Source organism: Convolutriloba macropyga, chromosome 14, assembly GCF_964194025.1.
Source record: "Convolutriloba macropyga chromosome 14, txConMacr16.3, whole genome shotgun sequence".
NCBI classification, from domain to species: Eukaryota; Metazoa; Xenacoelomorpha; order Acoela; family Convolutidae; genus Convolutriloba; species Convolutriloba macropyga.
Window position 1 is genome coordinate 34,993,332 of NC_134481.1, and position 27,778 is coordinate 35,021,109.

Consider the following 27,778-nt stretch of genomic DNA (forward strand, 5'->3'; position numbering starts at 1 on the left):
CATGGGTGCAAAAAACTTTAACCCCACCGGGATTCGAACCACTGACCTCTAGATCCATGGCCAACCTCACTAACCAATGCGCTACAAGTCACTTACTTTTCCTGTGTTGCAACCGATTTTACATTAGCAACTTCGGAGCACTAGAGATCACTTAAAAATGGAGAACGAAAGCGTAAAAAAGTCACCTGAGAAGTCAACGAATGTTCTAGAAGAAAAACGCAAAATCGTCAAGCGAAAAAATTACATAAAAAAGACACACACGTTTACAATAATTGCTATGAACTGCGTTCAAGAGCAATTAAAAAGACAGCGCCCCAATACAATTCAAATTTTTTGAATTGTAAAAAAAGGAGAGCACCTAAATAATAGCCGACGCTGACGGCGCTATTAATAAACATAAACCGACTAATGTCGGATAAATTGCTCTCGAACGACAGGGGATGCAATTTAATTAAAGGGCTGTAGCGTACATACATTTTTCTTAATGGGTGCAAAAATAGTTGACCACGCTGTTCTTTGAACCATGGACCTCCCGATCCCTCACCAGAAGCACTGCCCACTCGGCTATCAGTCCCCTCTGGTATCTACGCTGCAATCGATTTTAGTTCAGCAACAAGATTTACTTCAGAGTGAGAGAAAAAGATCACTCAAAAATGAAGAACACTCAAAAATGAAGAACGAAAGCGTGAAAAAGTTACTTGAGAAGTAAAAAGAATGTTCTAGACGAAAAGCGCAAAAACGGCCAAGCGGAAAATTTGCATAAAAAAGACCAAAACGCTTCCAATAATTGCTACTAACTTCGTTTGAGAGCAATTTAAAAAATGATCAGTTTTAGATAAAATGAAGCAATGAAATGTCAATTGATAAATATTATGTTTTCAAAAACGAATTTACGAGAAACACAGAATGTTAAATTTGTACAGTTTTCAGTTTTGATCTTTATTCCCATTCACTTCAATACAGTTCAGGACAAGAGAATTAGCAGACACGGTTCAGTCATCTTTCTTGTTATTCTCCGGAGATTCGTCACCCTTCTGAAAGTACAAAATAATCAGACTTGCTATTAAATTAATTGCCGTTGTTCTGATAATCCTTTAGTTGATAACGAAATCAAAATTCTGTACAGATACTCATCTCAAATGACGCAAAACTAGGTAAACATTTGATAATGCGTAAAAACGCCACGGAGTTGACATGAATTGAAAAACTCTGCAGAAATTTGAAAAATGTAATTTTTCTTTTCCAGTTGAAAAAAAGTTGAAGCTAAACTGATATTCGGATCAAAAGAAAGATTTCTTAAGATGAACTCACCTCTTTGGTTTCAGAGGAATCTGCTTTGTCATCTGAAAAGCAAAAAACTATTAAACATTTAGAATAATATTAAAACTTTCAGATCGACAAAACTATTTTAGTTCATATGCAGTTACATTATCAATTCTACAGAGCCAACAGAGAAACAAATTATTTCAATTTTTTAATGGAAGGTTAAATTGATTTGTTATAAGAATGATGGCTAACAATTACAACTAAATCAGTTCATGGAATCAACCAGCAGCAGCAGTTCATTCAAGTTGCGGTTCAGTTCATTAGAACATGAACGTATCTGCAAAAGGACCCACACACAAATATAACATATGCAGAATCTAGCTTTTAGGTTTCTATATAAAGTTAAACGTGGTCAGTTTACCTGATGCAGATAATCTGTGTTTAAGCTGCTCTTTTGCGGTTGCAAGATCTCCAAACCTTTCAGGCTAAAACAAAAAGATCGTTCTAGTTCAAATTATTGTTTTGATAATGAATGGTATCATAGAAGTGACCATATTAACTCTTCAGATTGCAGCTAATGTAAATTTGAAATCACTTTTAAATAGTGACATCGACTAACGTTGCAAACATGACGATAATTGTTAACTCAAATTCGGATTTTAAAACAAACCTCCCCAGCCGCAGGAATCTCCTGATCTTCAGCTACTGCTGGCACTGTTTCACACTTCTCCAATTCCTCTTTGCCTTTGTTGGCTTCTGCGGCTGCCATAGCTGACTGCAATTTGAGTCTCTCACACTCGGCCATGAACTGTTCGGCTGTGGTAGATGCATTCTGTGCTTGTCTCTTAAATGCCTCCAAAGACATCTCACACATGGCGTGGCTGCTGATTATCGTCTTCAGTCGCCAGATCACACTATAAAACACTATCAGATTGTTATCTTTTATTGCAGACCAAATATGATATAAATGGTTAGATGCATGCTACGCTTATCCGAAAAATCATGCCACCAATCGATGCCAGAATACTGCGCGATAATAAATCTTAAAAGAAAATGTTTTTAACCAAATTATACTCGATTACACTCAAGCAGCTTATAACATTTACAACTATTTTTAAAATTCTTAGCAAGTAAAACAATCATGTTATATGACTCAAAACGAGACTATTTAGGAAATTTATTACCCATCGCAATGGAATTATTATACATACAAATTTAAATGCTTTTCTACAGGATGCTGGGATCTTTTCAATAAATGCCCCCACCACTTTGGTACCTAGTAGAGAATTTCCCCCTTCTCCGCTATGCTTTACTACAATATTACTTAACATATAGTTTAGATAGCCGAATATTAGTTTAAGGGCAATTGCGCACCGCTGTTCACGGCCACGCCTCTCATGCGCTGTGGGATGTAACGAGAAATGGCGCGTCGATTATCGCGGCGAAGCCGCAACCAGCGCACACCGACCCGCTAGTCGGAATTCTTTTTGCTTTCGAATTTGGCTAATTAACATAGCACGGCGTATTTTATTCTATTCAGTTTAACATGTTTAACATAGTAAGCGCATACGTGGAAAGTTATTAGTCTCTGATTGGTAAATAAATAGCTCGCCTAAATTCTATTCAAGAAAAACCCCCTTTTGCAAGTGGGCAATTGTTAAAAAAAGATCCAACTGATGATCAGCATTGAAAAAAACATTCATCACAATCTTCTGTAATGATAAAATGAACTCCGCTGTTTGGAGCAGAGAATCATTAGAACTAAAAACATTTTGTGTCGATCAAAAGGCTGAGTTTCATAAACCAGTCAAGAAGATCTTCAGAAACAGCATCCAGATCTTTTCAACAATTGCCCCCTTGTAAAAAGGGGGGCTATTCTTGAATACAATGTAAGCGAGCGATTTATTAACCAATCAAAGACTACTAATAACTTTGTACGTATGCCACAACTAATGCTAAACTGATAAACTAGAATAAAATACATCAGGCTTTGTAAATTAGCCGAATTGGAATACAAAGCAAAACGAATTTCCAACTGGCGGGTCGGTGGGCGAGCTTCGCCGCGATAACCGACCTGCGATTACCGGATTATATCCCACAGCGCATGAGAGTCATGGCCGTTAACAGCGCTCCTCAATTGCGCTTAAACTAAAATTCGGCCTCTAAACTATAGGCCAAGTATGATTGTAGTAAAGCATAGCACAGAAGAGGGCGATTCACTAGGTACCAAAGGGTGGGCAATTGTTGAAAAGATCCCATGAGCTATTTGCAATTAAAATATTTAATGAAGTTAATTAAGTTAAATAAAGCTTTTCTTCAATTCTATAATTTCTCCCCAAACACATTCTGGGATATCGTTCAAAAAACAATGAAATGAGTACCATTAGTTGCAGATAGGAGTTTCCAACCTTTAGGGCTGCTAATTGCTTTTATTCAATATGTGCACATCAAGGTTTTGCTATAATTTTAATTTCGCGTGAGTCTAAATATTGGTTGGAATCGTTAATTGAATCTCTCCGAAATTTTTGCTCACCCAATTTGCGGGGAGTAATGTAATCAACGTTGGCACCCAATGAAGCGGGAAATCTTTTGGATCTTTTCTGCTAGCGCCCCCCCCCCCCCCCGGCTTAGTTAGGCACCCCCCATTTATAAATGTGTAAACATATTGTTAAAGCTATGTAATCTTATATGTGAACATATATGAGCAATATGCATTTACTAAAAGCTAGCACAGCTATGGTTTGAAAGTATTACGTATTCAACCAAAATTTATTGCATATAACGTAAGCATCAATAAAAATTTCTGTATTAGATCATTTTTGGTGTTTTTGGCTACAATAAGGGCTTGACCAGGGAGACCAAAAGCATAGAAAATCTTGATGAACAAACCAGCTGATGGGAAAAGAAGGAGGGTAAACAGATCGTGATAAAATAGGGTGAAAGAATTAACATAAACTCATTTATTTTGCGATTGACAGTGATTTTATTATTCAACTTAGTTTCTTGAAATGTCGACACATCGTTGAAGAAAATCCGTTGGATTCAAATTATTTTTATCATGTTTATCATTACTGTATAATAAACTTGCCTAATCATGTCTTGACTTCGAGGACAAACTGCATGTCTTGACTTCGAGGACAAACTTTGCCTCCAGGTTTGATTAGTTGTATCTGAAGGGAAGAATTTAATTAAGTCAAGGTTACTCGTTTGAAACCACTTTTGTAGTTTCTTCATTTTTTTCGAAATGAGTTCTGTATAATATGAGAAATGCTATGTAAAATATGATGAGAAACTAACAGAAGTAGAAATAGAGCAAATCCGGATATGTACATGTTCCTCTGTGACCTAAACATTCGCGTGAGGGTCTCATGGACAGTGCTCTGCTGGGAACTGAGATCACGGTGAGCCATTTGATCCTGAAGTTTCAGGGACGATGAGGTCGAATCTAAAAGATACACCACTATTGTTATGATACTAAGAGCGACTATCGTTTTCTACAAATCAATGATTTCAATGATTTTAAAGTCTTCAATTTACTTGAGCCACCAAGCAACTCAAAATCTCTTATAAAGACATTCTTTCAAAAACTGCGTGACTCTAAGTACAATTTTAATCAACCTTGCACTTGGTCATTAAAATGCCACTGTTCTATTTGCAGATTTTGTTTTAATTAATGTTTTTTTTAAAAATAATTCATTAGTTAACTTCTGTATAGGCCTCTCTTTGTACTGTTAAAATTCCATAATTGGTTAATTCAAGTCTTTTACTACTACTACTACTAAAAAAACTCGTAAACATAACTAACAGATTGCCGAAATGGCTGCGAAACAGACTCACGTAATGTAGAATAAAGATAGGAACATATATAGAATTGAATTTATGCAGTTCCCAACATTTTTAAAGATTAAAATGTTCACTAAGTAACTTCCTTTCAAAAAAAATCAAATTCGCTGTTCTATTTTCGTCACTATTATTTCTAACATTGATCAGTATATAGAAGTAATTTTTCTTTTCCTTCAATTTTGTTTTAAATTTCTCTAAAGAAGGCATCACAGATGTGAGCATAGCTGTAGCCGCTGTACAGATCTCCAATTCACTAATGTCAGCAGGACTTACGTGCTGATTCGACATTATTTAACTGGTGATGTTAAAAAATGTAATATGGGATCCGACATCAGGCTGAGCAGCTGATTTGTAACATACGCTATGCAACACTTTCCAACTGTAGTGTTAAGCCTTACTGAATTACAATGTTATAGCAGTATCCCGACAATAAGACTGAAAATATAAATAGAATACAGGAAAGATCATAGCATCACTATCACCCTAGAATGGTGTGGACAATTACATCATGGTAATACTCACCAGAATAACTTTCTAAACAGTTATAATCAAAAACTCAAATGTATATTCATCAAGCTAAGCAGAAAATCAAGCTAAGCAGTACCATAGCATGATATGAAACAATGATGAACGGTAAGGTGCGTCCGCACATTCCAACCAATCAAGCTTTTTTAATCAAGCGTAAAATCTGTTATTCAAACAATTAACACATATGGTGATAATATATGTACTTAGTTTTGAATTAAGTTTCGATCATTTCAAAAAAAAAATTTGCCATTTAACAGATTACTGATAACGAGAAATTAAATCTTAGTACCTAATTAAAAACTAAATCTAAACCTCCATTTGATAGAAAATCAGCAAGTAAAACAATTATCTGTAACAACTCGATAATTGCTAGAACTTGCTCTAGTAAAAGTAAAAAGGGTTGTAAGGGCAGCAAAACATTTCCATCGAAACTGATCTAGACCACAGAAGTGTACCAATTTTTGCGGTCAAATTTTGATACTAGACTACAAGTTTCTGTTTATTTATTTAGTACAATTTGGCAACAAAAAATGCCAGGAATTTTTTTTATTAGGTTGAAAATACCGAACTGTCGCAAACACTTTGCTTTAAATTTCCCTCTAAATCAGTACTAGTAACTCGTTTCGTTCACAAGAGGAAAAATATGTAGCAAAATCGGAAAAAATGTAATGAATGCTTATAGTTTTAAACAGCATTTCGAGCCATGTTTTCCCTAAACAACACTGTTATTGACATATAGAATCTATAACTCTGCTGTTCGAGCTGACAAAAAATTGCCAAGAATTTTTTCAGGCTCTCTTAATCTACGCTTCACAGAAGCTACTAACAAGGGTGTTGTGAACACAAATGTAAGCGAGAAAGAAATGTAAGCGAGAAACGTGAACGAGTTTAAATTTAAACTGTATGCGTAACTAAACAAGTAACCATAGCGCAGTTAGCATAGTACGCACTGTCAATCTAAAGACCGGTGGTTCGAGCCCCAACCATGTCGAACCTTAAGAAGCAAAATCCGTATTCTAAAACATGTGCCTTGAGCAACGAACCGTTTGAGAGCGGTTTTAAGCTAAACTAGCCCGATTTAGACTAAGATAACTTAGATGTAAAATTATTAGACTAACAAAACGCATTGAATGGTTTAACTTTAAGGCCAAAGCAAGGCCAAATTACGTCTCACATGAGCTGAATTGACCTTTATTGGCTCACAAAAGGCTAACAGGTCCTGTCTAGCCTTTTTGCCGCCAGTGTTACTTAAGATATCTTATGCGTACGAACGAACGGAGGATTGTTATGTGTGATCTAATAAGAGCTTATCGTTGAAAACTATAGAGTAGTATACGTATTGTTATCTTGAATAAAAATTTTTCTTTTACCGTTTTCTGTAGTTCGAGTCTTAGACGTTATCTAGCTCGAATATTTTGGTCCACCGAGTGAAAGCAATCGGGTTAAGGATTACATCGTCCGCTTTACGTCAACTTCCGGCGCACAGAGGCTGGGTCAGTGACTACTATTGGTTCTTTTGGCACACAGAGGCTGGTTCAGTGGCAACTATTGGAACTTCTGGCGCATAGAGGCTCGGCCAGTGATTACTATTGGTACTTCTGGCACACAGAGGCTGGTCCAGTGTCAACTATTGGTACTTCTGGCACACAGAGGCTGGTCCAGTGTCAACTATTGGAACTTCTGGCGCATAGAGGCTCGGCCAGTGATTACTATTGGTACTTCTGGCACAGAGGCTGGTCCAGTGTCAACTATTGGAACTTCTGGCGCATAGAGGCTCGGCCAGTGATTACTATTGGTTCTTTTGGCACACAGAGGCTGGTTCAGTGGCAACTATTGGAACTTCTGGCGCATAGAGGCTCGGCCAGTGATTACTATTGGTACTTCTGGCACACAGAGGCTGCTTCAGTGACAACTATTGGAACTTCTGATGCCCAGAGGCTGGGTCAGTGACTACTATTGCTACTTCTGGTACACAGAGCCTGGGTCAGTGACTACTATTGGACCTTCTGGCGCACAGAGGCTGGTTCAGTGACGACTGTTGGAACTTCTGGCGCACAGAGGCTGTGTCAGTGACTACTATTGGTACTTCTGGAGCACAGACGCTGGGTCAGTGAATACTATTGGAAGTTCTGGCGCACAGAGGCTGGGTCAGTGACTACTATTAGTACTTCTGGTGCACAGAGCCCGGGTCAGTGACTGCTATTGGTGTTGTGGCGAAAAGGGGCTAAGTCAGTGACAGTTTTTGGTCTTCTGGCACACAGTGGATTGGACATTTGTTCGAACGGTGTCATTTGGGGCAGGGAAGTGTGGAAAAAACTGAGACAAAACTTTAGTCTTTAACATTCTAAACAAGTAAACTCTATTTCTAACTGATGCTACTTATATCCACACTGGCGGCGGACCCCTAACTCAGACACAAGTAATCGAAAACAAAAATTGAGTGCTCAATTAGCCGAACCGCTTGCGTGCTCAATTAGCCGAATAACTTTGGATGCTCAATTCGCTGAACAACTTTGAGTGCTCAATTAGCCGAATAACTTTGGGTGCTCAATTAGCCGAATAACTTGGGTGCTCAATTAGCAGAATAACTTTAGGTGCTCAATTAGCCGAATAACTTGGGTGCTCAATTAGCCAAAAATTTTTCAAAGGTTCAATCAGCCGAAAATTTTTTGAGTCTTTAATTAGCCGAAAAATTTTTGAGTGTTCAATTAGCCGAAAATTCTCAAGTGTTCAATTAGCCGAAAAATTCTCAAGTGTTCAATCAGCCGAAAAATTTTCGAGTGTTTAATTAGCCGAAAAATTTCTTAGTGTTCAATTAGCTGAAAAATTTTCGAGTGTTCAATCAGCCGAAAAATTTTCGAGTGTTCAATTAGCCAAAAAAATTGTCGAGTGTTCAATTAGCCGAAAAACTCTCAAGTGTTCAACTAGCCGAAATTTTTCAAGTGTTCAATTAGCCGAAAATTTTCAAGTGTTCAATTAGCCGAAAAATTTTCGATTGTTCATTTAGCCGAAAAATTTCCTAGTGTTCAATTAGCCGAAAATTTTTTGAGTGTTCAATTAGCCGAAAGATTTCTTAGTGTGCAATTAGCCGAAAAAATTTCCCAGTGTTCAATTAGCCGAAAATTTTTTCGAGTGTTCAATAGGCCGAAAATTTTCCTAGTGTTCACTAACCGAAAAAGTTATCGTCAATAACTCTTTATGACCAGTGAAAATAAAAGTAAATGCTCTTTATTGTTGGTGCTAGCTCCCTCAGTCGAACAATAGGCAAATTGCATGAACCTCAGTACTCCCGTCACGTAAAGTCTTCCATTGCCGAGCCTGGCTTGAGCTTCAAAGCTTTCAAGCAGAGGAAAAACTGTGCAGTATAAGTTAAGCGTTGAGTACCCACACGCAGACAAAGTTATTATTTGGCACGACGCCATAAATAAAAGTTTAACGCCTCATCACCATAACTATCATAACCCATTATCCGCACAAGAGTTGATTAAGGAGCTTAATCTTGGTAAGAACAAAATAAGCGCACTAGTCTACTGCCCCCGGCAAGGAGCTCCCAATATTTTTGCAGCACTTTAACAAACAGATTTCGTTGTAGTCCACGTCTTGAAAGATTTGCTTTCAAAACGCAAAGCAAAAGACCCAGCAGTTGTTAACGACTACACACAATTGCATCCACCTTTCTCTTGTGAGATCAAGTCCCTAACAATTGTAAGGTTCTATAGCTTCAACCTTAATCGTCTCATTAAGAAAACGCGCCCGAAGAGACTGAACCAGCGACGTCGAAAAGCTCGCGCTAACAGGGTTGCTGCTCTCTTGGAGGATTCTGCTCTCAAGCCGTGGCTAGTTTAAGTGCAAGGCTATAGCTCGGTAGTTAATTCCTCCTGGTTAGTGGCGGTGTTGTTGAATTCAGCTCGTCGGCCTTCCCCGTTAATCATAAAACATTATCTCACAAACGAAACACATCGCTTACGTCCCTGATCGCTTCGAGAAAGCATTAACCCTTAAATTGTATTCCCGTAATTTAAAATTGTATTCTAAAATTGTTGAATGCATAAGTGTTCATTCTAATTGAAGTTAATTTTAAAACAGTTCTAAGGATGGAAGCCAAAGCAAAAAAATTGATTGAAGCAAGATCTAAAGCCGAACTAAACGTAAACGAAGTTTACAGAGGCATAGATGAAGCCATTGAAGGCGCTGCACGAAAAGCACGAGTCGAAACAATGGTAGGCAAGGCCAAAGATTTTTTGTCAACAGCAATATCCATAAATGACCAGTTAATAAAGCTAGCCGCCCGACACCCTAACAAAGAACAAATCACCCAGGACCTGGAACTCTGGTTGAAGGAAGCAAGCGAAACACATGATAAGTATGTGATAAGGGCGCGCCAATACATCGAGTCACTCACAGAACCCCAAAGTACCAGCAAAACTCAGAGGAAAGCGTCGAGTAGAGGTACAAAGACGAATTCGATGGCATCAAGTCAAAAACGCTTAATAGCAAAACTCAAGCGAGAAGAGGTAGAAAGAGAAAACGAAAATAAGTTGAAACTGGCTCAACAAAAGCATCAACTAGAGCTGAACACAATCAGCGAAGAAAACAGAAAAAGACTTTTTGAAGCCAAAGTGAACGAGCTCGAGGCGATGGAGTCCTCGGATGAAAGCCTAGGTAACGAATTTGACAAGAAACTGACGTCAAACCATATCGATACTGTTGAGCGTGTAACTGATTGGGTAAACAATACCAAACCCAATAACACATTGCCTGCCACAATCGAAACAATGCCTTCAGAAGAACCACGAAATTTAGGAGCTGCTAATCCAGGAATTGATGCTCCACAGATAAAGATCAATCCAGTCCTTGGTAGATCAAGAGATCATGTACCAGTTGAAAGTTTGCAACATAATGACGTGCAAGTCCCGCAAGCCTCATTAGGAGGTTTCCACGATCATTCACAATTGGCTAATACTACTAGTAGCTTCGTCCGAACACCCAGAGGGGTATCTTACTTCCTTTCTTTGGGAAATAATGACGCGCAGCAACCTGAGGAAAATCTGCAATCAGACAGTCAGAACATTCAAGTAGCTGTTAATTTATCGGACAATGCCGTTAGACCTAACCATCCTTCTGCCCAGGGTGGAGCGTTGAATCTGACGTCGAATGATGCCAATAACTCTGAACAACAACAGACCCAAGCAGCGAACATAAACAACAATATAATGCTAAGTCCACATCCAAACATCCCAATTTTTGTGAATCAGAGCACAAACAATCAAAACGTCGTTGCTAATACAAGCAACACAAATGTTGTCTTAAGCCAACCGCTCAACACTCAGAATCAAAATGCACACTTTCAGAGTAGACATAACCCAATTCCGAACCATCGTCAAAATTATTATCCAATGGCAAGCCACCTTTTACCAAATTTAAAGCTTTGGCAAATGCCAACTTTAGATACTGTAGCCCAGTCAGTTTCCCAAGTGAATGCACAAATGGCAAACTCAAATATGATCAAACCTGTGGTATCGTTTTCGAGTGGTGGTACAACTTCTTATCATCAAAACCCCTTCTCAACAGCTACCGTGGTAAATCAGCCAAATAAACCAGCGTCAGCACCTTTGCAACAACATGCAGCTCCAACACCTCCTTCTCATCAACTAACGATGCCCATATACCCGTCAAAGGCTTTATCGCCTCTCCCCGCAGAACAAATACCTCAAACAAATCAGTCATTCAATGTGAAAGATTTGGCTGACGCGATAACTTCTAGTCATCTGAATCCTTTGCCTAAAAGGAACCTTGCCAATTACAATGGAGACCCACTTTTGTGGCACGAATGGATAGGACAATTCAGAAGTGCAATAGATTACCAGAATCTCTCAGATGCTGCCAAGTCGCCCTATCTGAAAGGACTTTTAACTGGAAAAGCGAAGAAGTCCATAGAACAGTTCGCGTATTCAGGCGCTCTATACAATGACGCAATGAAAGTGTTGGAAAGAAAATTTGGCCAACCACACGCCATTGTTGGTGCTCATCTGGATAAGCTGAACAACTACCCCCTACTAAAGATGCATAACTCCGAAAACATTATTGCCTATGGGTCGGTAGTTTCTAGTTTCGTTGGCGTGTTTCGTTCATTATCGTATGATGCCGATCTTCAGAGTTCGTCTTTAGAAAATCAAGCCGTGGAGAAGCTGCCGCCAAATCTTAAAGAATCTTGGTGCTCACACATTGTGAGGAATCAATGGGACCGTCCAACGTTGCTGGATTTCAATGATTGGCTGCAGACAAAATCTGACACTCATGACCGCATGAAAACAGCCAAGTTTAAAACGAAACCTGAAGAGCCGCCTTTCTCGTCAAAAACAAAAACTACATCAAAGGTTTTTGCATCTAGTTCAAAAACACTTGACGCAAAAATGAAAACCCAAACTCCAAGACCCATTAAGGATGAACCTTGCCCTCAATGTAAGGCTAACCATCCTTTGCGGCGATGTCCAAAATTTACAAGCGAGAACCCAACACAAAGAACTAGAATTGTCGCTGAGAACAGGCTCCGCTTCTCTTGCTTGAAAGGATCACATCAGTTTAGAAATTGCCACAACCCCAGAAAATGTGAACATTCTGGTTGCACCAGTTCACATAATTCATTGCTACACGGAGCTGATCGTATCTTCCCTAGCCAATAAAGCCAACAATGCTCCATCTACACAGTCGTCCTCCTCAGTAACAGTTGGTGGTAAGAATGAACTACCAACTCAGAGTAGCTCGTCCTCTTTTCCCTCAGTATCGGACGTAAAAGGTCTTCTGCAAGTAAAACAGGTTGAATTAATTAGCCCCACTGATCAGAAAACAAAAGTTTTTGCTCTATGTGATTCCGCATGTAGTCATTCATGGATTTCGAATGCTGCAGCTGAACGTCTTAAGCTTAAGGGTAAAAACGGTTTGCGGGATAAACACTCAGCAAACAATTGATACACTTGTGACAGATGTCACCATAAAACCTATAGCAGAAAACACTTGTGAAAGTTTCCAGGTTAGTCCATATATTAGGGAGAACTTAAACATTGGTTCTGATATAGTGGAGTTCCCCACTTGCAAGAAACCTACCCGTACTTGAGTGTTCTGGATCCCGTTCGGTATAGCTATTCGAATATCGAATGATTCTAGGCCAGGACGTGTACAACGCCATCCGCCCGATTGAGTATTTTGAAAGTGAATCAAAATGCGCCCCCGTTGCCGTCTGTCTACCAATAAGATGGGTGGTCCACTGCCTTCAAGCTCTAATTTCGTTTCGTCCTGCTTCAAAGCTATTATTGAGCCAGAACAAGATTAAGTAGAACAGTTAAGAACCTGGTATGAATTGGAGTCTTACGGTACAATGAAAGAAGTTGATCCAAGGTCATCAGCAGACCGCAGAGCGGTCGAAATCTTAGAGAAAACCACGACGCACGATTGTCAAAGAGATCAAGTTGGAATGCTTTGGGCTAATGACAACCTCGACTTACCGAACAACTATTACTCAGCGCTCGTGCAGCTTAAGTCCCTCGAGAAAAGGCTTTCTAAGGACGAAGAACTTCGGTCTAAATATTCAAAGAACATAAGTGATGATGTCGAGAAAGGCTACGTTTTTCAGACAGAAAACCCGAAAGATCTCAGTAATCCAAACATGAGTGGTACTTACCACATCATCCTGTAATAAATCCAAATAAACCTGGAGAAATTAGAAGGGTATTAAACGGCGCTGCAAAATTCCACGGAACTGACTGGCCCTGACCTACTCCAGCTTCTCATCCATACTCTTATCCGTTTTAGGCAGCATAAGTATGCCGTCTCCGCCGATATCGAAGGTATGTTCCTTCAAGTGGGCGTCCCACTTGCCGATCAGCCCTGCCTCAGATTTTTGTAGCTGGAGGACCCATCATCAGAAGTGATGGTACACCAATAGAGCCGACATATATTCGGTGCGAAAGATTCGCCAACTTGCGCGAATTTTGCGCTTTCGAAAACAGCAAAAGAACAATCGGAGGTTCCCCGATGCTGCACAAGCAGTATTAGATAAGTTCTATATGGAAGACTATTTGGACTCTCTGGAAACATCACACGAAGCACTAGGTAGAGCCAAAATTTAGTTGAGTTATTGAAGTTAGGAGGATTCAAGCTAACAAAATTTATAAGTAACACACCACACTTACTCGATGAAATTGAAAATAATGATCAATTTTGCCAACCTAAAGTTATCCTAGCTTCTGATGAAGAAGCTTCTTCACATGTTCTGGGTCTAAAATGCGACCATTGAAAGGATACCTTAGTCGTTAGTCGAGGCACGAAGTGCGACGAAAGCAACAAAGTCACGCAACGCTTAGTCCTTAGCCTAGTAGCAAAAGTCTTCGCCCCATTGGGTTGGTCGCGCCATTCACGGTTACTGCTCGACTGTTGTTGAAGGACATTTGGAGACTGAGTGGCCAAAACTGGGATAACACATTGCCCATTGAAATGATGCAGAGGTTCAAGATCTGGAGTTCAGATCTGCCTAAATTATACAACCTAACTATCCCGCGAACTTTTTTCTCCGGAAGTTTCGATAAGTTGGAGCTTCATGTTTTCGGAGACAGCTCTCAAGATGTCTTTAGTTCAGTTGCCTTTCTCAGGGCCAAAGTAAAATCAGAAAGTCAAGAATGCACAGAAATTGCGTTTGTTCTGGGAAAAGCGAGGGTTGCCCCCATGAAGTGTTTAACAGTTCCTAAGCTAGAGCTACAGGCCGCCCTCCTGGCGACACGGTTGAAAGTTGACATAACTAAAGCCCTAAAAATTCCTCTGAGCAGAGTCTTTATGTGGACTGATAGCACCACTGTCCAACAGTGGCTGGGTTCACTTGACAAGCAACCTATATTTGTTGCTAACAGAGTTCCTGAAATTCTAGAGTCAACAACAGTTGATCAATGGTTCCAAGTGTCAATTGCAGACAACCCAGCAGATGCTGGAACTAGAGGCATGTCAGCTGAAAACTTACGAACAATCAGTTGGTTAAAAGGGCCAAGCTTTTTGTTGACTTCTCACTTCCCTTTTCAACCCAGCACAAGCATTAGAGATAGCCTTCAAACAAAACCATCCACGTACAATTCACAAAAGGATGTAACTGTGGCGTTTGCCGTCAATACAACGCAACCTGAAAATATTTGACTTCGATAGGTACAGTTCTTTCAACAAGCCAGTTCGAATTACAGCCTATCTCCTCCGTATACTCCCTAAACATGCTTCATATCGTACACCAGACCGCATTATTTGCAATCCTGATGAACTTCGAGTAGCTGAGGCTAAGCTTCAATTTCTCATGCAGTCGGAATCATTCCCAGTTGAACAAAAACTTCTTTTTGATGGTAAACAAATTAACAAGAAGAGTCGCATTGCACCATTTTCGCCCTTCATTGGCCCAAATGCCTTGATTAGATCAACCGGCCGATTGAAACGTTTAGTCGAGGCAGACTATGACCTCAAACACCCCATTATTTTAGATAGCCGCGATCCTGCAGTAAAATTGTTTCTTTGAAGGAACACCAGGAACACCACCACGAAGGTGTTGAATTCTTACGAGCTTTCATCCAGCATCGTTTTGCTATCATCAGGCTTCGTCCCGCTTTGAGGTCAATCAAGCACAATTGTATCTTATGTCGGAAGCGTAGTGCAGACACAGTGAAGCCTATGATGGCGGATCTACCAGTCGAGCGTCTGTCCTATGGTAATCCCCCCTTCTCCGACTCAGGGATAGACTACTTCGGACCGTTCTATGTCGCCGTCAAGCGTTCAACTGAGAAGCGTTGGGGGTTCCTTTTCACGTGCCTTACAACTCGAGCACTCTATGTTGAAGTCGTAAATTCTATGGATACCAGCTCTTGTGTTATGGGGATAGAAAGATTTATCGCACGAAGAGGGACACCGTAAGTTCTATGGTCAGACAATGGAACAAACTTTACTGGTGCAGAGAAAGAAAAGTCAGCTTGTCTTAAAGCTTTAAACCAGCGAACGATTGCAAGCAAAATGTCACAGAAAGGTATTAAATGGCTTTTTAACCCTCCATCTTCCCCTAATCATGGTGGTTCGTGGGAACGCATGGAAAGGAGTGTCGAACGGACATTCTACGCGTTCTCGGTAACCGCCGATTGACTGACGAGGTGCTTCAAACAACATTCTGTCTAGTTGAAATGACACTCAACAACCGGCCGCTCACTTCTATAAGCAATGATCCATCAGAAATGGACGCAATTACTCCAAATCATTTCCTTCTCGGGTTCCGTCTTAGTATGCTGCCTTCATTAGTTGAAAGTGAAGACTTTGGTCACAGAAAGCGGTACGTCCGGGTCCAATCATATGCCGACTCAATTTGGAAACGATGGTTGGATGAGTACGTACCGGCTCTGAATCGCCGCAGTAAGTGGTCAAAATCCACCTCAGATGAGCTAAAAACAGGAGATCTGGTATGGCTTGCCAAAAACTCATCTCCCCGAGGCCATTTTCCTCTAGGACGTATCGAAAAATTTCGCTTTGGTAATGACGGCTTTGCCCGTTCCGCCGAAATAAGGACTAAGTCCGGTAACTATATCAGACCCGTTGTTATATTAATTCCAGTTTTTGCTACACCACTTTCGGGGCCGGAGGACGTTGTGAACACAAATGTACGCGAGCAAGAAATGTAAGCGAGAAACGTGAACGAGTTTAAATTTAAATTGTATGCGTAACTTAACAAGTAACCATAGCGCAGTTAGTATAGTACGTACTGTCAATCTAAAGACCGGTGGTTCGAGCCCCAACCATGTCGAACCTTAAGAAGCAAAATCCGTATTCTAATACATGTGCCTTGAGCAACGAACCGTTTGAGAGCGGTTTTAAGCTAAACCAGCCCGATTTCGACTAAGATGACTTAGATATAAAATTATTAGACTAACAAAACGCATTGAATGGTTTAACTTTAAGGCCAAAGCAAGGCCAAATTACGTCTCACATGAGCTGAATTGACCTTTATTGGCTCACAAAAGGCTAACAGGTCCTGTCTAGCCTTTTTGCCGCCAGTGTTACTTTAGATATCTTATGTGTACGAACGAACGGAAGATTGTTATGTATGATCTAATAAGAGCTTATCGTTGAAAAATATAGAGTACTATACGTATTGTTATCTTGAATAAAGATTGTTCTTTTACCGTTTTCTGTAGTTCGAGTCTTAGACGTTATCTAGCTCGAATAAAGGGAGAATTTAATTTTGCGAGAACATTTTAATACTGCATTTCCCCTTTCTCCATCTTCACTTCACCTTACCTCCTCGAGCAGTAGGGTAGCATCCCTAAGCTTAACACCCAATACCAAAGCCTAACCCTTGCCGACCGTTTGAGCTATATCTTTTCAAAATATTGACCATAAGGTATATTGCATTTTTCAAGTGCATAGGCATGCGCATATGTAGCGTGAAAAGGCCAAGGAAATGACAAAGTTAGGAAAACTCAAGTCTCTTCGAAAAACAAAAATTTTGAGAAAGTATCTTTAAGAATTGATTCAGTTTTTCAACAGCTTTTCAATGATGCCACTTTTGTATCTCTCTGCAAAAGACGTCGATCTCTAAAAAATACTAGGAAAAAACAGAAAAAAATACTACGAAAAAAATCAGATTATCATTAAGTTCCTAACCCCCAAACAAGTTTGAGAGTTGGAACCAATACAATATTTTAGTTGTGCAGTATCTATTCACGAATTTCGTCAAGCTTAAATTATCTGTCATTTTAAACAAAACGCATATTAAGGGCACTATATTTTCAATTTGATTAGTTTCAAAAACAAAACCTGAAATTGAGTTTCAATAAGTTGCAGAAATGACTTAAGAGATAGAGATTTCAATAATTTTTGTTACAAACCAAAATACTTCTCAAAACATGAAAAATGTATACACCACTCATCATTTGTTTCGGATTAGTAAGTCTGAGAACAGGTGCAGCTGAACAGAATGACATTACGCTGTATGGGCTTATCCCGTTTCTTTCTAAGAAAAGCCCAATTGCTGTGACAAAACATAGTAAAAAAAGATCAGCAGGATCCAAATAACTCTTGCAAACAGCGTTAGAAAGTTTTTAAAATGTTTTTGATTGACATTATGCGTTTCCTCCTTGACGCGTACATAAAACTAAACTTTGAAACGGTTTCGTCTTTATAAACTAATTTTAGAATACTTAGTTAAAACTTTCAATCGCAGCAAAATCCAAACCAACAGGGGGCATTAAGCCAAACCTGAAAGAGCATGGACCAGTTTCTTCACTGGCCAATTCAGAATATAGAGCTTTAAGTGCGTATGAACAAACTCTTGTGCGGGAGGGCTGTGCAATCACTAACCGCCCGGAAGGATAAGCGGAAAGATTGCTATTCAACTAATGAAATACAATTATAACTTAACAGAGGAGCATTTACCTATAAAGAGAACAGTTTGGAACATGACAGCACAGAAAAAGGCTATTTTGCATGTGGCTGCCAGCTGTTGCAACAGACGCAGTCTGAAGAACTTCTGCCACCTTGTGTTGGATATGAATGGGATACAGAATATGGCCACTATCAACACCTCCACATACATCATCCCAGCCGCCAGTTCCCATTGGAATGTCATCTTTAATCAAATATTTCTCCTGTTCCTTTATTCCAACAATATAACTCTGAAATGGCGCAAAAAAAATTATTGTGGCTTTGTAATCATACACAAGACACCATTAAAGCATTAAGCAAACTGTTTTACGATATAAAGAGGGGTAGATCCACTTTCAGCTCCAAGAAAATTGTGGCCTTTTTTATATAAAAAAACAATGATTCTGCGCAAAAGTTTTTGAATCGTTCACAGGTCAGTTTGAACCCTTCGGCTTGATTGAAAACACATTACGCCACAAAAACTAACTCAAAATCTCAGCATTTTTCACGACACAAGTTTTAGGATTCGACTTGTAATCGCGTGTGCGGACAAATGTGACAGGCTAGGAAAAACTACTTTGTCTCCAAATTGGAAAAAACCATCACTATTAACCATGATGCCTGCTTTTGAACAAATGGGAAACTTGATGATAACACTGTCGCCTTTATCCACATTCTCCGTCTCTGTTGGCTATTTAGCTTTCTGTCCACAACTAAGGGATATAATGTGTAAGATCTGTAAACGTGTCAAGAGTTGAAATAACCGAGAATCTAATAAATAGATAGCTGATAGCATAAAAGTCCCTCACAATACTGATCGTGGAATAAGAAGACAATGGCTAAATTTGAACTGAACCTACCCAGATGATAGCTTTTCAGTCAAATTAAGCGTCTGTATTGGATATAAAGTATTTACTAAGCAAATTGAATTTCAAGAAAAATTTCATGCTCAAAATTGTGGCTACTGGTTACGTTATCCAAGAAAAAGAGCGACAAATTTTTTTTCGTTTACTTTCTCCGCGGTTGACTTAGAGATTTTTGGCCGAGAGAGATACTGGCGTTAAGATACTGACGCCGAGAGAGATACTGATCTTATTTTCAACACAGAAAAATGATCAATTTTAGCGATAAACACAAAATTGAGTGCTGATATTTCACCCTAGGAAACCGAATTCCATTTTTACAATGTATACTTAGGCACTATTACTTCAAGTTAAAATCAAGATTCGTAAACAATTTTTACATCACCTTTCTACACTAGTCCTCTCCTCTCCCTATAAAATTCAGATAAAATGCAAAGTTCACTTACCAGAAACCACAATGTAGAGTTGAACTCAATCCAAGCTTCACAGTAGAAAGAAGGTTGCCACAAGATCTGATGTTTTCAGGTTTGTTCAATTGTGGCAAAGTTTGCACTTGTGTTAAACAATAGAAAGAAAACGTTTTAATTGTAAGCTTTTGACAACTTTTTTTACTGTGAAACTTGGATGAAGTTGACCAACTTTACATTGGGATTTCTGGTGAGTGGAAATCGCATTTCATCTGAATTTTATAGGGAGACGAGAGGACTAGTGTAGGTCAATGAAGAAAAATTGTGACCGAAACTTGATTTTAACTAGTGCCTATGAAATTGAATTTTGCTTCGTGAAAATAGAGGGTGCTAACTTACTTCCACCGTTCAGTATAGTTTATTTAAATTTCATTCTTTCTAATAAAATCAAAGAAATTCTACTAAATTAATTGACATAACAGCTGTTAAATAAGCGACACAAGCTTCACTTGTAAAAATAAAATTTTGATCTTTATATTTTATGTTATTTTACGTAGAAGTATGCATCAGCCCACATATATAACACAACAGACGTCTAACTTCATTAATCATTGCTTTTAACTCAATTTCTCAAAGCAGATTTCTTCCGGCCACTAAGGTTTTTCTTTCCAAATTCAAATAAGTACTTAAGAGTTTAAAAGGTCAAGAATAATTTTAAGCAAATACAGCACTGCCGTAACACTTCAACCGATTCTACAGGTCGACTACTCTTCTGATACTATAAGTATTAACAGCTTTGAGAGCTCTCTTCTTACCTGTAGTAAAAAGTTGCGAGAAGGAATTAATAACAGTTATGAAAAAGAACAATATTTCGTCTTATAACAATTGCTTTGGTATGAAGTTATGAGAATAGTGCATTCGAATTTGCATTGATCAAAACCAGTTATTTTATAGTAGCGTACTTGGCAGATCTTGGTTGGCTGTTTATTCTAGTTTCATGACACTTTGACGTAATGTTCAATAGTTAACTAATTTAAGCTGGTTCGAGTAAAGAAAGTTAAAAACAGTCAACTGAATTATGGTTTAAATCTGAGAAAGACACCTGAGCCAAAGAAATGTTGTCCTTTTCTAAAACTATGAACGATTGCAATTCGAACCGAAAATCCAAAGTGATTGACAGAGTATTATGGCATATCAAACTTGGCACTGTCTAGAAGTTTAATCGTTCCAATCCTAGTCGAAACAGCTACGGAAAACTTCGTCATGCTTCCTTTTTGACAAGGGCACAATGGCTTTTGCCAAAACAAAACATAGCTGGCAGATTGCCAGAAAATAGCCGCAATAGATTTGTAGATCTGCAGTCTCAAAAAGACGATAAAAAAGACAGACCAAAAAATTCGTCTTTTCATTGAAGGCTGATGTGTTATATTTTGTTTAAAAATCTGCATACGTTTTTGCTGCTTCTATTAGCTGCTCTCAAATAATCTTCGTTTAGAGTGGCACACCCATTTGACCTTATCTCTTTGAATTAAAGTAAATAAAAGTCAACTTCAAAGTGAGGAAGTCATTTTTGAGAGTGAGGTAAGTCAAGTGTGACCAAAAATTTAATCACGCGAATGAACAAAAAACTCGCTCCTCTAACAGCGAAAAATGACGTCACACACGCACTTCAGTTGAAATTGCATGAACGAATGAACAAAAAGCAGATTTGAAGTGGTTGTGACGTCATATGGTTGTAACAAAATTCGCGACAACGAAATAAAAAAACATAGCAGGACAAGTCCTGACGTACAATTCAAAGAATTTTCATTGACTAAACAGGAAAACTAGACCTAGAATGGACAATGAGTGAATCGAGAAAACCATTTTAAAAAATCAGAAAAAAAAGAAATAAACAGAAAATCAATGTCACAATGCCGCATGTGAACAAAAAAAAAACCACTAGCGAGAAATGAAAATTTAATTCAAACAAGAAGCTAGGCCTAGAATGAGCTGTGAATGGATTGGGAAAACCATTTAGAAAAAAATCCGATCCAAAAAATCGAAAAAAAACAATAAAAATCAGAGTCAAATTGCCGTATGTGAACAAAAAACCACTACCGAGAAACCGAATTTTTGTTCCAACACCGTTTTCTCACTCTACTTTAAAATTAGAGCAAAAAAAATTCACGCCGCAAAACCCCTCGCTTTTTCGCTCCATTTCCTGTTTCGGCGTGACCAAAATCACTACTTCAATTTGACTTCAAAAATCATGAAAATGTGTGAACAGATCTTAAAAACAAAAAAAGACAGCGCCCCAATACAATTCAAATTCTTTGAATTGTAAAAAACCAAGAGAAGGCCAATAATAGCCCCAGCTATCGCTGTGCGGCTATTAAAAAGAAATTATCTAGTAGCAATTAGTTTTTAAAAAAATAGTGCGATAGTACTTAATCAATAGCGGAACCTTGATGGTCGTCGGGTTGCATTTTGAAAAAACATAACATGCAAGTCCAACTGATGAAATCAGGTTTTTGTTGAAATCTGGCTCACACTTGGAGGGTGTCACCACTATTATTGAAAACACCTGGGGAAAATTTATATCAATAGTCCTAACGCATAGCACAATGTTCGCTAAAATCTATAAAATTTAAGAAAATAGAAAGTTAGAAACTATACAGGAAAACTATTATTGTTTGCTCCATTTTAGCCCACGCTTTGAGTTGGAGAATTATGTTTAGCATATTCACTCAATTGCTCTCTATTCGTCAAAAACTGTGAAATTTGCGAAGTTAACGTTCTCGAGCAACCTCTTTTGCATGGAATTTCCAGCATGCAAGTCCTAGATCGTGTCTTGAAAAGCCCATCTCGATAAGGAATCCTGCACTGAGAGCCACTGAACGGAGTGATGATTTTCCAGTCAGTGAGAATACAGTGCATGCATGAAAACTACAGTGGTATTTCCAGACGTATTACAGTCAAGTCACGTCGAACGGAGTCTTCTGAAAATATTGATTTCATAACTCAGAATCCCAAAACAGAGACTCTTGACCAATGAATAGGAATGCTATGCAGCTCCATGCTCACCGCAGCCAAGCGAATTCAGCACGCTCAGTGAGCAGTGCGCCAGGTGCAAGGTTGATGCGAAGCCATATAGGAAGCTTCCTGGATGACGCAAACTTTACCTCTATAAGACCTCTAACAGAGTACCTGTGCCTAATTAATTACATATGCCTAATTAATCAAAGTCGGTCAAATAAGAAAAAAGGTGGAGAAATAGACAAGCGTTTTGTTACAAATAATTCAACGAGAGATGGTGTTCTCGGATTTGAACACGAAAACTCCACAACTGTTCAATTTCGATGTGTGAATAACAAGCTGAATATCCATCATAACAAAACTTAATTGCTAAACGTCAGAAAATACTGGTTTTGCTTACTTCAGAAATCAAACTACGGTTTGTAAAAGCGCGGTACATGCGCGCGGCGATGCGGAGAAAAACTGTGCTTTTTTGTCAAGGATCAATATTAAATTGCTATGAAATCGATCATGAGACTTGTCATGGAGAGCCTATGACTGCCGGGCTATCTTTTTTTTAATCTTCAAAAATGTAAATTTAAAGTTATAACCACAACAAAAACGTTTGGTTAAATATTTACATTTTCAAAATCGCCTCGTAAATATATGAATAGTTTGGTCTTTATACTTCAGTAGAACAAATTTCTAAAGCCTCTTACTTGTCTATCTATTGGAACACGTTCATGCAGTTTGGCCATTTCGCTGCTTAGTTTTTCCTTAAATTTATTTTTAGTTTTCTCTTTTCGGATTTCAATTGGCAAATTATTCCACTTCCTAGAAAAACTTCTAATCAGTGATCTGTCACTCCATTTGGATTGGCACTTATTCTTTGGAAAGTACTGGAGAGTTCTGGAGTTATTGGTCAGTTCGTACTTTTCTGGTTTCTCGACTGCTCTCTTTATATTGTGAGAGGAGGTCAAAAAATTTAAGATGACAAACGTTTTTAATGAAAAGCTCTGCTGGTAAAATTTTGTCTTTCAATAATAGATCTCTTGCGCTGTCAAACTTTTTGCGCAGGTGGCAAACCTTTATTCCCCAATTTATTTGTCTATTAACTCTCTGAAGTGACTTAACCGACAACGATTGAAAAAAAATGGCACTGAAATTGAGATCGGACAAAACAAGTGATTTAAACAGCCCGATTCTTGCTTTTAATGGTAGAAAATGTCTTACTAAGTAAATTGACCTAATAGCATTTGCCATTTTTGTTAACGTTTTGATTAGCTGAATATCAAAATTTAGATTGTTATCAATCATTATACCTAAATAACGACAACTTGTTTTTGGCTCTATGAAAGTTCCATTATAATGAAATTGTTCAATTTTTGATTCACCATTTTTTGAAAAAATCACAATTTCTGTTTTATCTCTGTTTAAGGTTAGCATATTTTGCCTCATATAACTGTCAGATACACTGTTAATTTCGCATAAAAGATTTTCATCAGATTTGGAATGACAAATAATGCATGTGTCATCTGCAAACTGTAAAACGTCCTCTCTTTTTTTCATTTTTTCTGGGAAATCGTTGACATAAATATAAAAATTAAAGGTCCGAGAACTGTTCCTTGAGGTACTCCGTGATTGATTGTCACCCAGTTCGAATATTCAATGCCGTTCTTTACGCATTGTTTTCTGTTAGATAAAAACGATTCTAGCATTGCAATTTATTCCGTACTAAATCCATATTTTGCAAATTTATCGAGAAAAATTTTGCGAGATATTGAGTTAAAAGCTTTGGCCAAATCCAAGAAAATACTAACAACGGTTTCGTTTTCTTCTAACAAACTGTTCACTGATTCTGTCAACGATATTACTGTATCATTCGAAGATTTTCTTTTCAGAAACCCAAACTGATTTTTATTGATTATTTCATACTTTTCAACATGTTCTAGCATTTGTTGGAGCAAAAGTTCAAAAATTTTTGCAAGAGTCGGTGTAACTGAAATTGGTCGGTAGTTTTCTGCTTCCAGTGGATCACCTTTTTTGTAAATTGGAGTTACATATGCTTTTTTAAGTACATCGGGAAAAACATTTTTTGATATGCATTCGTTTATTGCAAACTGTAGATGTGTTCCAATAGACATTTTGCTACACTTGAAGGACCATGTAGTAAGTAATCCAGGACCCGCTGCTTTGTCTTGTGGTAATTGATCAATTACAGTAAACAGTTCTTTTCTCGTTATCTGTCTGAAGGAAAACTCAGTTTTGTCAAAATCATAGTCCGGTAGCTCAACTTTTTCTGTCTTGCCTTCGTATAAACCTAATTTAGAAAAACAAATATTAAATGTGTTAGCGATTTCTTTTTTGTCTTTTAAAATATCTTGTTTGAACCGAATTCTAGAAATTTCGCTATTTTTATCCTCGTGTTTAATCTTTGTTTTAATGAATTTCCACTGTTGTTTTAAATCGGGAAGACTTTCGAACAATTTCTGTGAATAATTGTGACTCGCTCTTCTAAGTAGTCTGTTTGTATGGTTTCTTATTCTTTTGTATGAGCTGTATGTGTCAACGTCTCTTTTTTCCTTCCAAATATTGAAAAGCCTGTGCTTTTCGTTGATAAGATTCAATATTTCTCTGGATAACCATTTCTTGTTTGTTGACTTTGACGATGGCTCTCCTATTTTAATGGGAGCTACATTATTCAGAATATTTTCAAACATATTTGAAAATTTTTCAAAAGATGAGTTTGCATTGTTTTTTTGATACATGGGACTCCAATCCGCGGATGCAATTGTTTTGTTAAGATTAGCTCTACTAAATTGGCTAGTATCCCTGTAAAAAAAATGCGTTTTGTTGTTTTCATAATCGATATCCAGTGACGAAAGGAAAATTTGTGTAAAATGATCACTTCCAAATAACTGCTCGATAACAGTTGTATCAAAAATTTGGTGTTTTGTTGTTAAACAGTGATCAATCAGTGTTTCCTGATTTCCATTTGTCCAGGTTGGAGTATTTTTATTTACTATATCAAGCCCATTGTTGGAAGCAAATTCTGTCAATAACTCTTTCTCTTTGATTGAAAAAATTTATGTTATAGTCTCCAAACAGTATTACATTATCTGTTATTGAATATGCGCCTGAAATTTCTGATGTCAACTCTTCTAGAAAAAATTCGCCCAAGTTTTGGTTGGAACAATAAGAAACGTTTACTAGAAGTTTTTCCTTAAACGGTGCTTGTATTTCAAGCCATAGTGATTCAAAAAACTTCTGTTAATAGAGTTGAGATCATTCCGTATTTTATGTTTGAATGTATTTGGTACCCAAATTCCTACTTCACCACCTCTCGTTAACTGCGTCAATTTTGATCTGCTTTGATGAACAAAGTGGTGATTGTTGCTTAAAAAATTCATGGGTATCTTCTGATTATCGTTTATCCATGTTTCAGTAACAATAAAGCATGTTTGTCTGTTCTGCTGCTGCAAAAAATCCGAAATTTCATCGTGTTTGTTGTTAACGCTTCTAATATTTGTGTATACAAAACATGGATGCAAGTTTGCGTTTGCCTTATAGTTTTCGTAGCCTTTGAATGTTTGTAAATTAAGTAAATTGGGCCCTGGATTATATTCGACATCACCGCAAAGTAAAATTAAGTAAGTTATAGTTAGGAACTGATATATTAAGTTTAAAGACCAAAATCCAAGACATACATTATCAACCATTGTTTTGTTTTTAAAAATCAAATAAATTGAAGTGCTTGGGTGACATTTGATTGAACACATACTTTTTATTTTCTGCAAGAAAAAACAGGCAAAAAACACGAAATTTCCAACAGGAACACATATTTTTCAAAGTCACCCAAACGCATTATATCCCATGTGACCACTTCTGTTCCAGTTATTGACAACATTATCTATTGGCTGCTTTTTGATTCGTCTCATAGATACGTTGCTGACAGAAGGTTGATACCCCACACTTGATATGTAATTTCTTAAGCTAAAAACCATTTTCTGGATTCCATTTTGATTAGGATGAATGCCATCATTTCGAATATCTGCTTTTTCCAAATTATAATCCAGAACTTTTATGTCGGTATTTTGGAACTCGCCGCGTAAACCATCTGCTATATCGTCTAAAGCCTGGTTAAATTTGGTTATTTCATTGTTAGTTTCGCGTCCAAAACTGCCGTTTTTTACCTTGGGTAATTTATAAATCGTTACTTTGTAGGGCTTTATTTTACTAACGCACTTCGATAAAACGACTCCCAACTCTTTAGCGGCATCTTCTCCTGCCGTACCTTGATCAATGGAATTATGTCCTGAATGAATAATCAGACATTCTGCTTTTGTTGATGGCGCATAATTGTCAATGATATTATTGAGGTCTTTTATTGTCGAAGATGGATAAGAATGAATGCCAGCATCATTACTGATGTCATTTTGGCGAACCAGTTTATACGAGCTGTCAGAAATAATTAACTGTTTTGTGAAACGAGGAACAAACTTTGGATAAAAATGACGGTTGACAGTAGATTTCACGACATCTTTTTCTACTGTTTTTTCGCTAATTAAATTTGATATTAATTTATCATTCTGACTCCTCAAAAAATGAATCTCAGATTGAGCTTGATTATAAAGTTCTTTATGATGTTCCAATTCGAGCTTAAGTCTATCCAATTCTTGGTTATTGTCTTGATTCTTGTTTGCTAAGTTAAATGACTCCCTTCTTTGATTTCTTAGTTGCATCACCTCGCTTACTAGTTTCTCTTTCGTCCATTTTGACAAACCCGAAATAGTGTCTGTCATATTGATATCTATGCTTTAGGGTGATTGGTTTCAGTTATTACAGCATAAACCAGGAAAAAAAGACGCGTCCTGAAAATGAGGCTATATTAAATTAAAGGTTAAATTGGTTTGGTCTCACCAGTTTGAAGTCCAGATATAGAATACCCAAGAATTCCGTTTGATTGTAGAAAAAAAAACTTGTTTGCTTTATCGCAAAAACAAAAAAAAAGTTCTTTGTCAGATAACGTTCTCAATGAATGTAAACAGAGAAAAAAATCTCTCAGCGTGTTCGTTCATATAAATTTACGCTGCTGACTTTGCTTTTTGACTTTTTCTTTTTTTTTGTTTTTGATACCCCACAGGGTACCAAAAACCCCTGAACAATTCTAAAAAAGTAATCTCTGTCCTTTTCAACGTCGCGCTTGTCAACGTTCCTCATGACTGTCTCTGCACCAGAGATCGCTGTAGTCGATGGGAGCACAGTAGTGTCAAAAGAGCTGGTCTGAGAATTAAAAGGGGACGATATTTTGCAAGTTACCCAGTCAAGAGGGTCAAGCAAGGGGCCAGAAAAGTGTTGAGATTGGGAGACTAGCCTGTACGGCCAATTCATCGTGGTATAGAAATGGAACACTAATGGAACCGTGAAAATTTGTTTGGGGTGATC

At 37.9% G+C, this 27,778-nt stretch overlaps 1 protein-coding gene across 1 annotated transcript; it reads right to left on the reverse strand.

Moving 5' to 3' along the window:
* Window positions 1-841: 841 nt before the first annotated feature.
* Window positions 842-20,319, reverse strand: LOC142353247 (B-cell receptor-associated protein 31-like). The gene is made up of 7 exons (XM_075405480.1): window positions 20,152-20,319; window positions 18,079-18,317; window positions 4,564-4,711; window positions 1,937-2,180; window positions 1,688-1,751; window positions 1,312-1,343; window positions 842-1,034 (listed from the first exon to the last, which is right to left on the reverse strand). Exons 2-7 carry the CDS (start codon window positions 18,269-18,271, stop codon window positions 993-995), a joined length of 723 nt encoding a protein of 240 aa, XP_075261595.1. The 5' UTR covers window positions 18,272-18,317; window positions 20,152-20,319; the 3' UTR covers window positions 842-992.
* Between the last annotated feature and the right edge of the window lie 7,459 nt (window positions 20,320-27,778).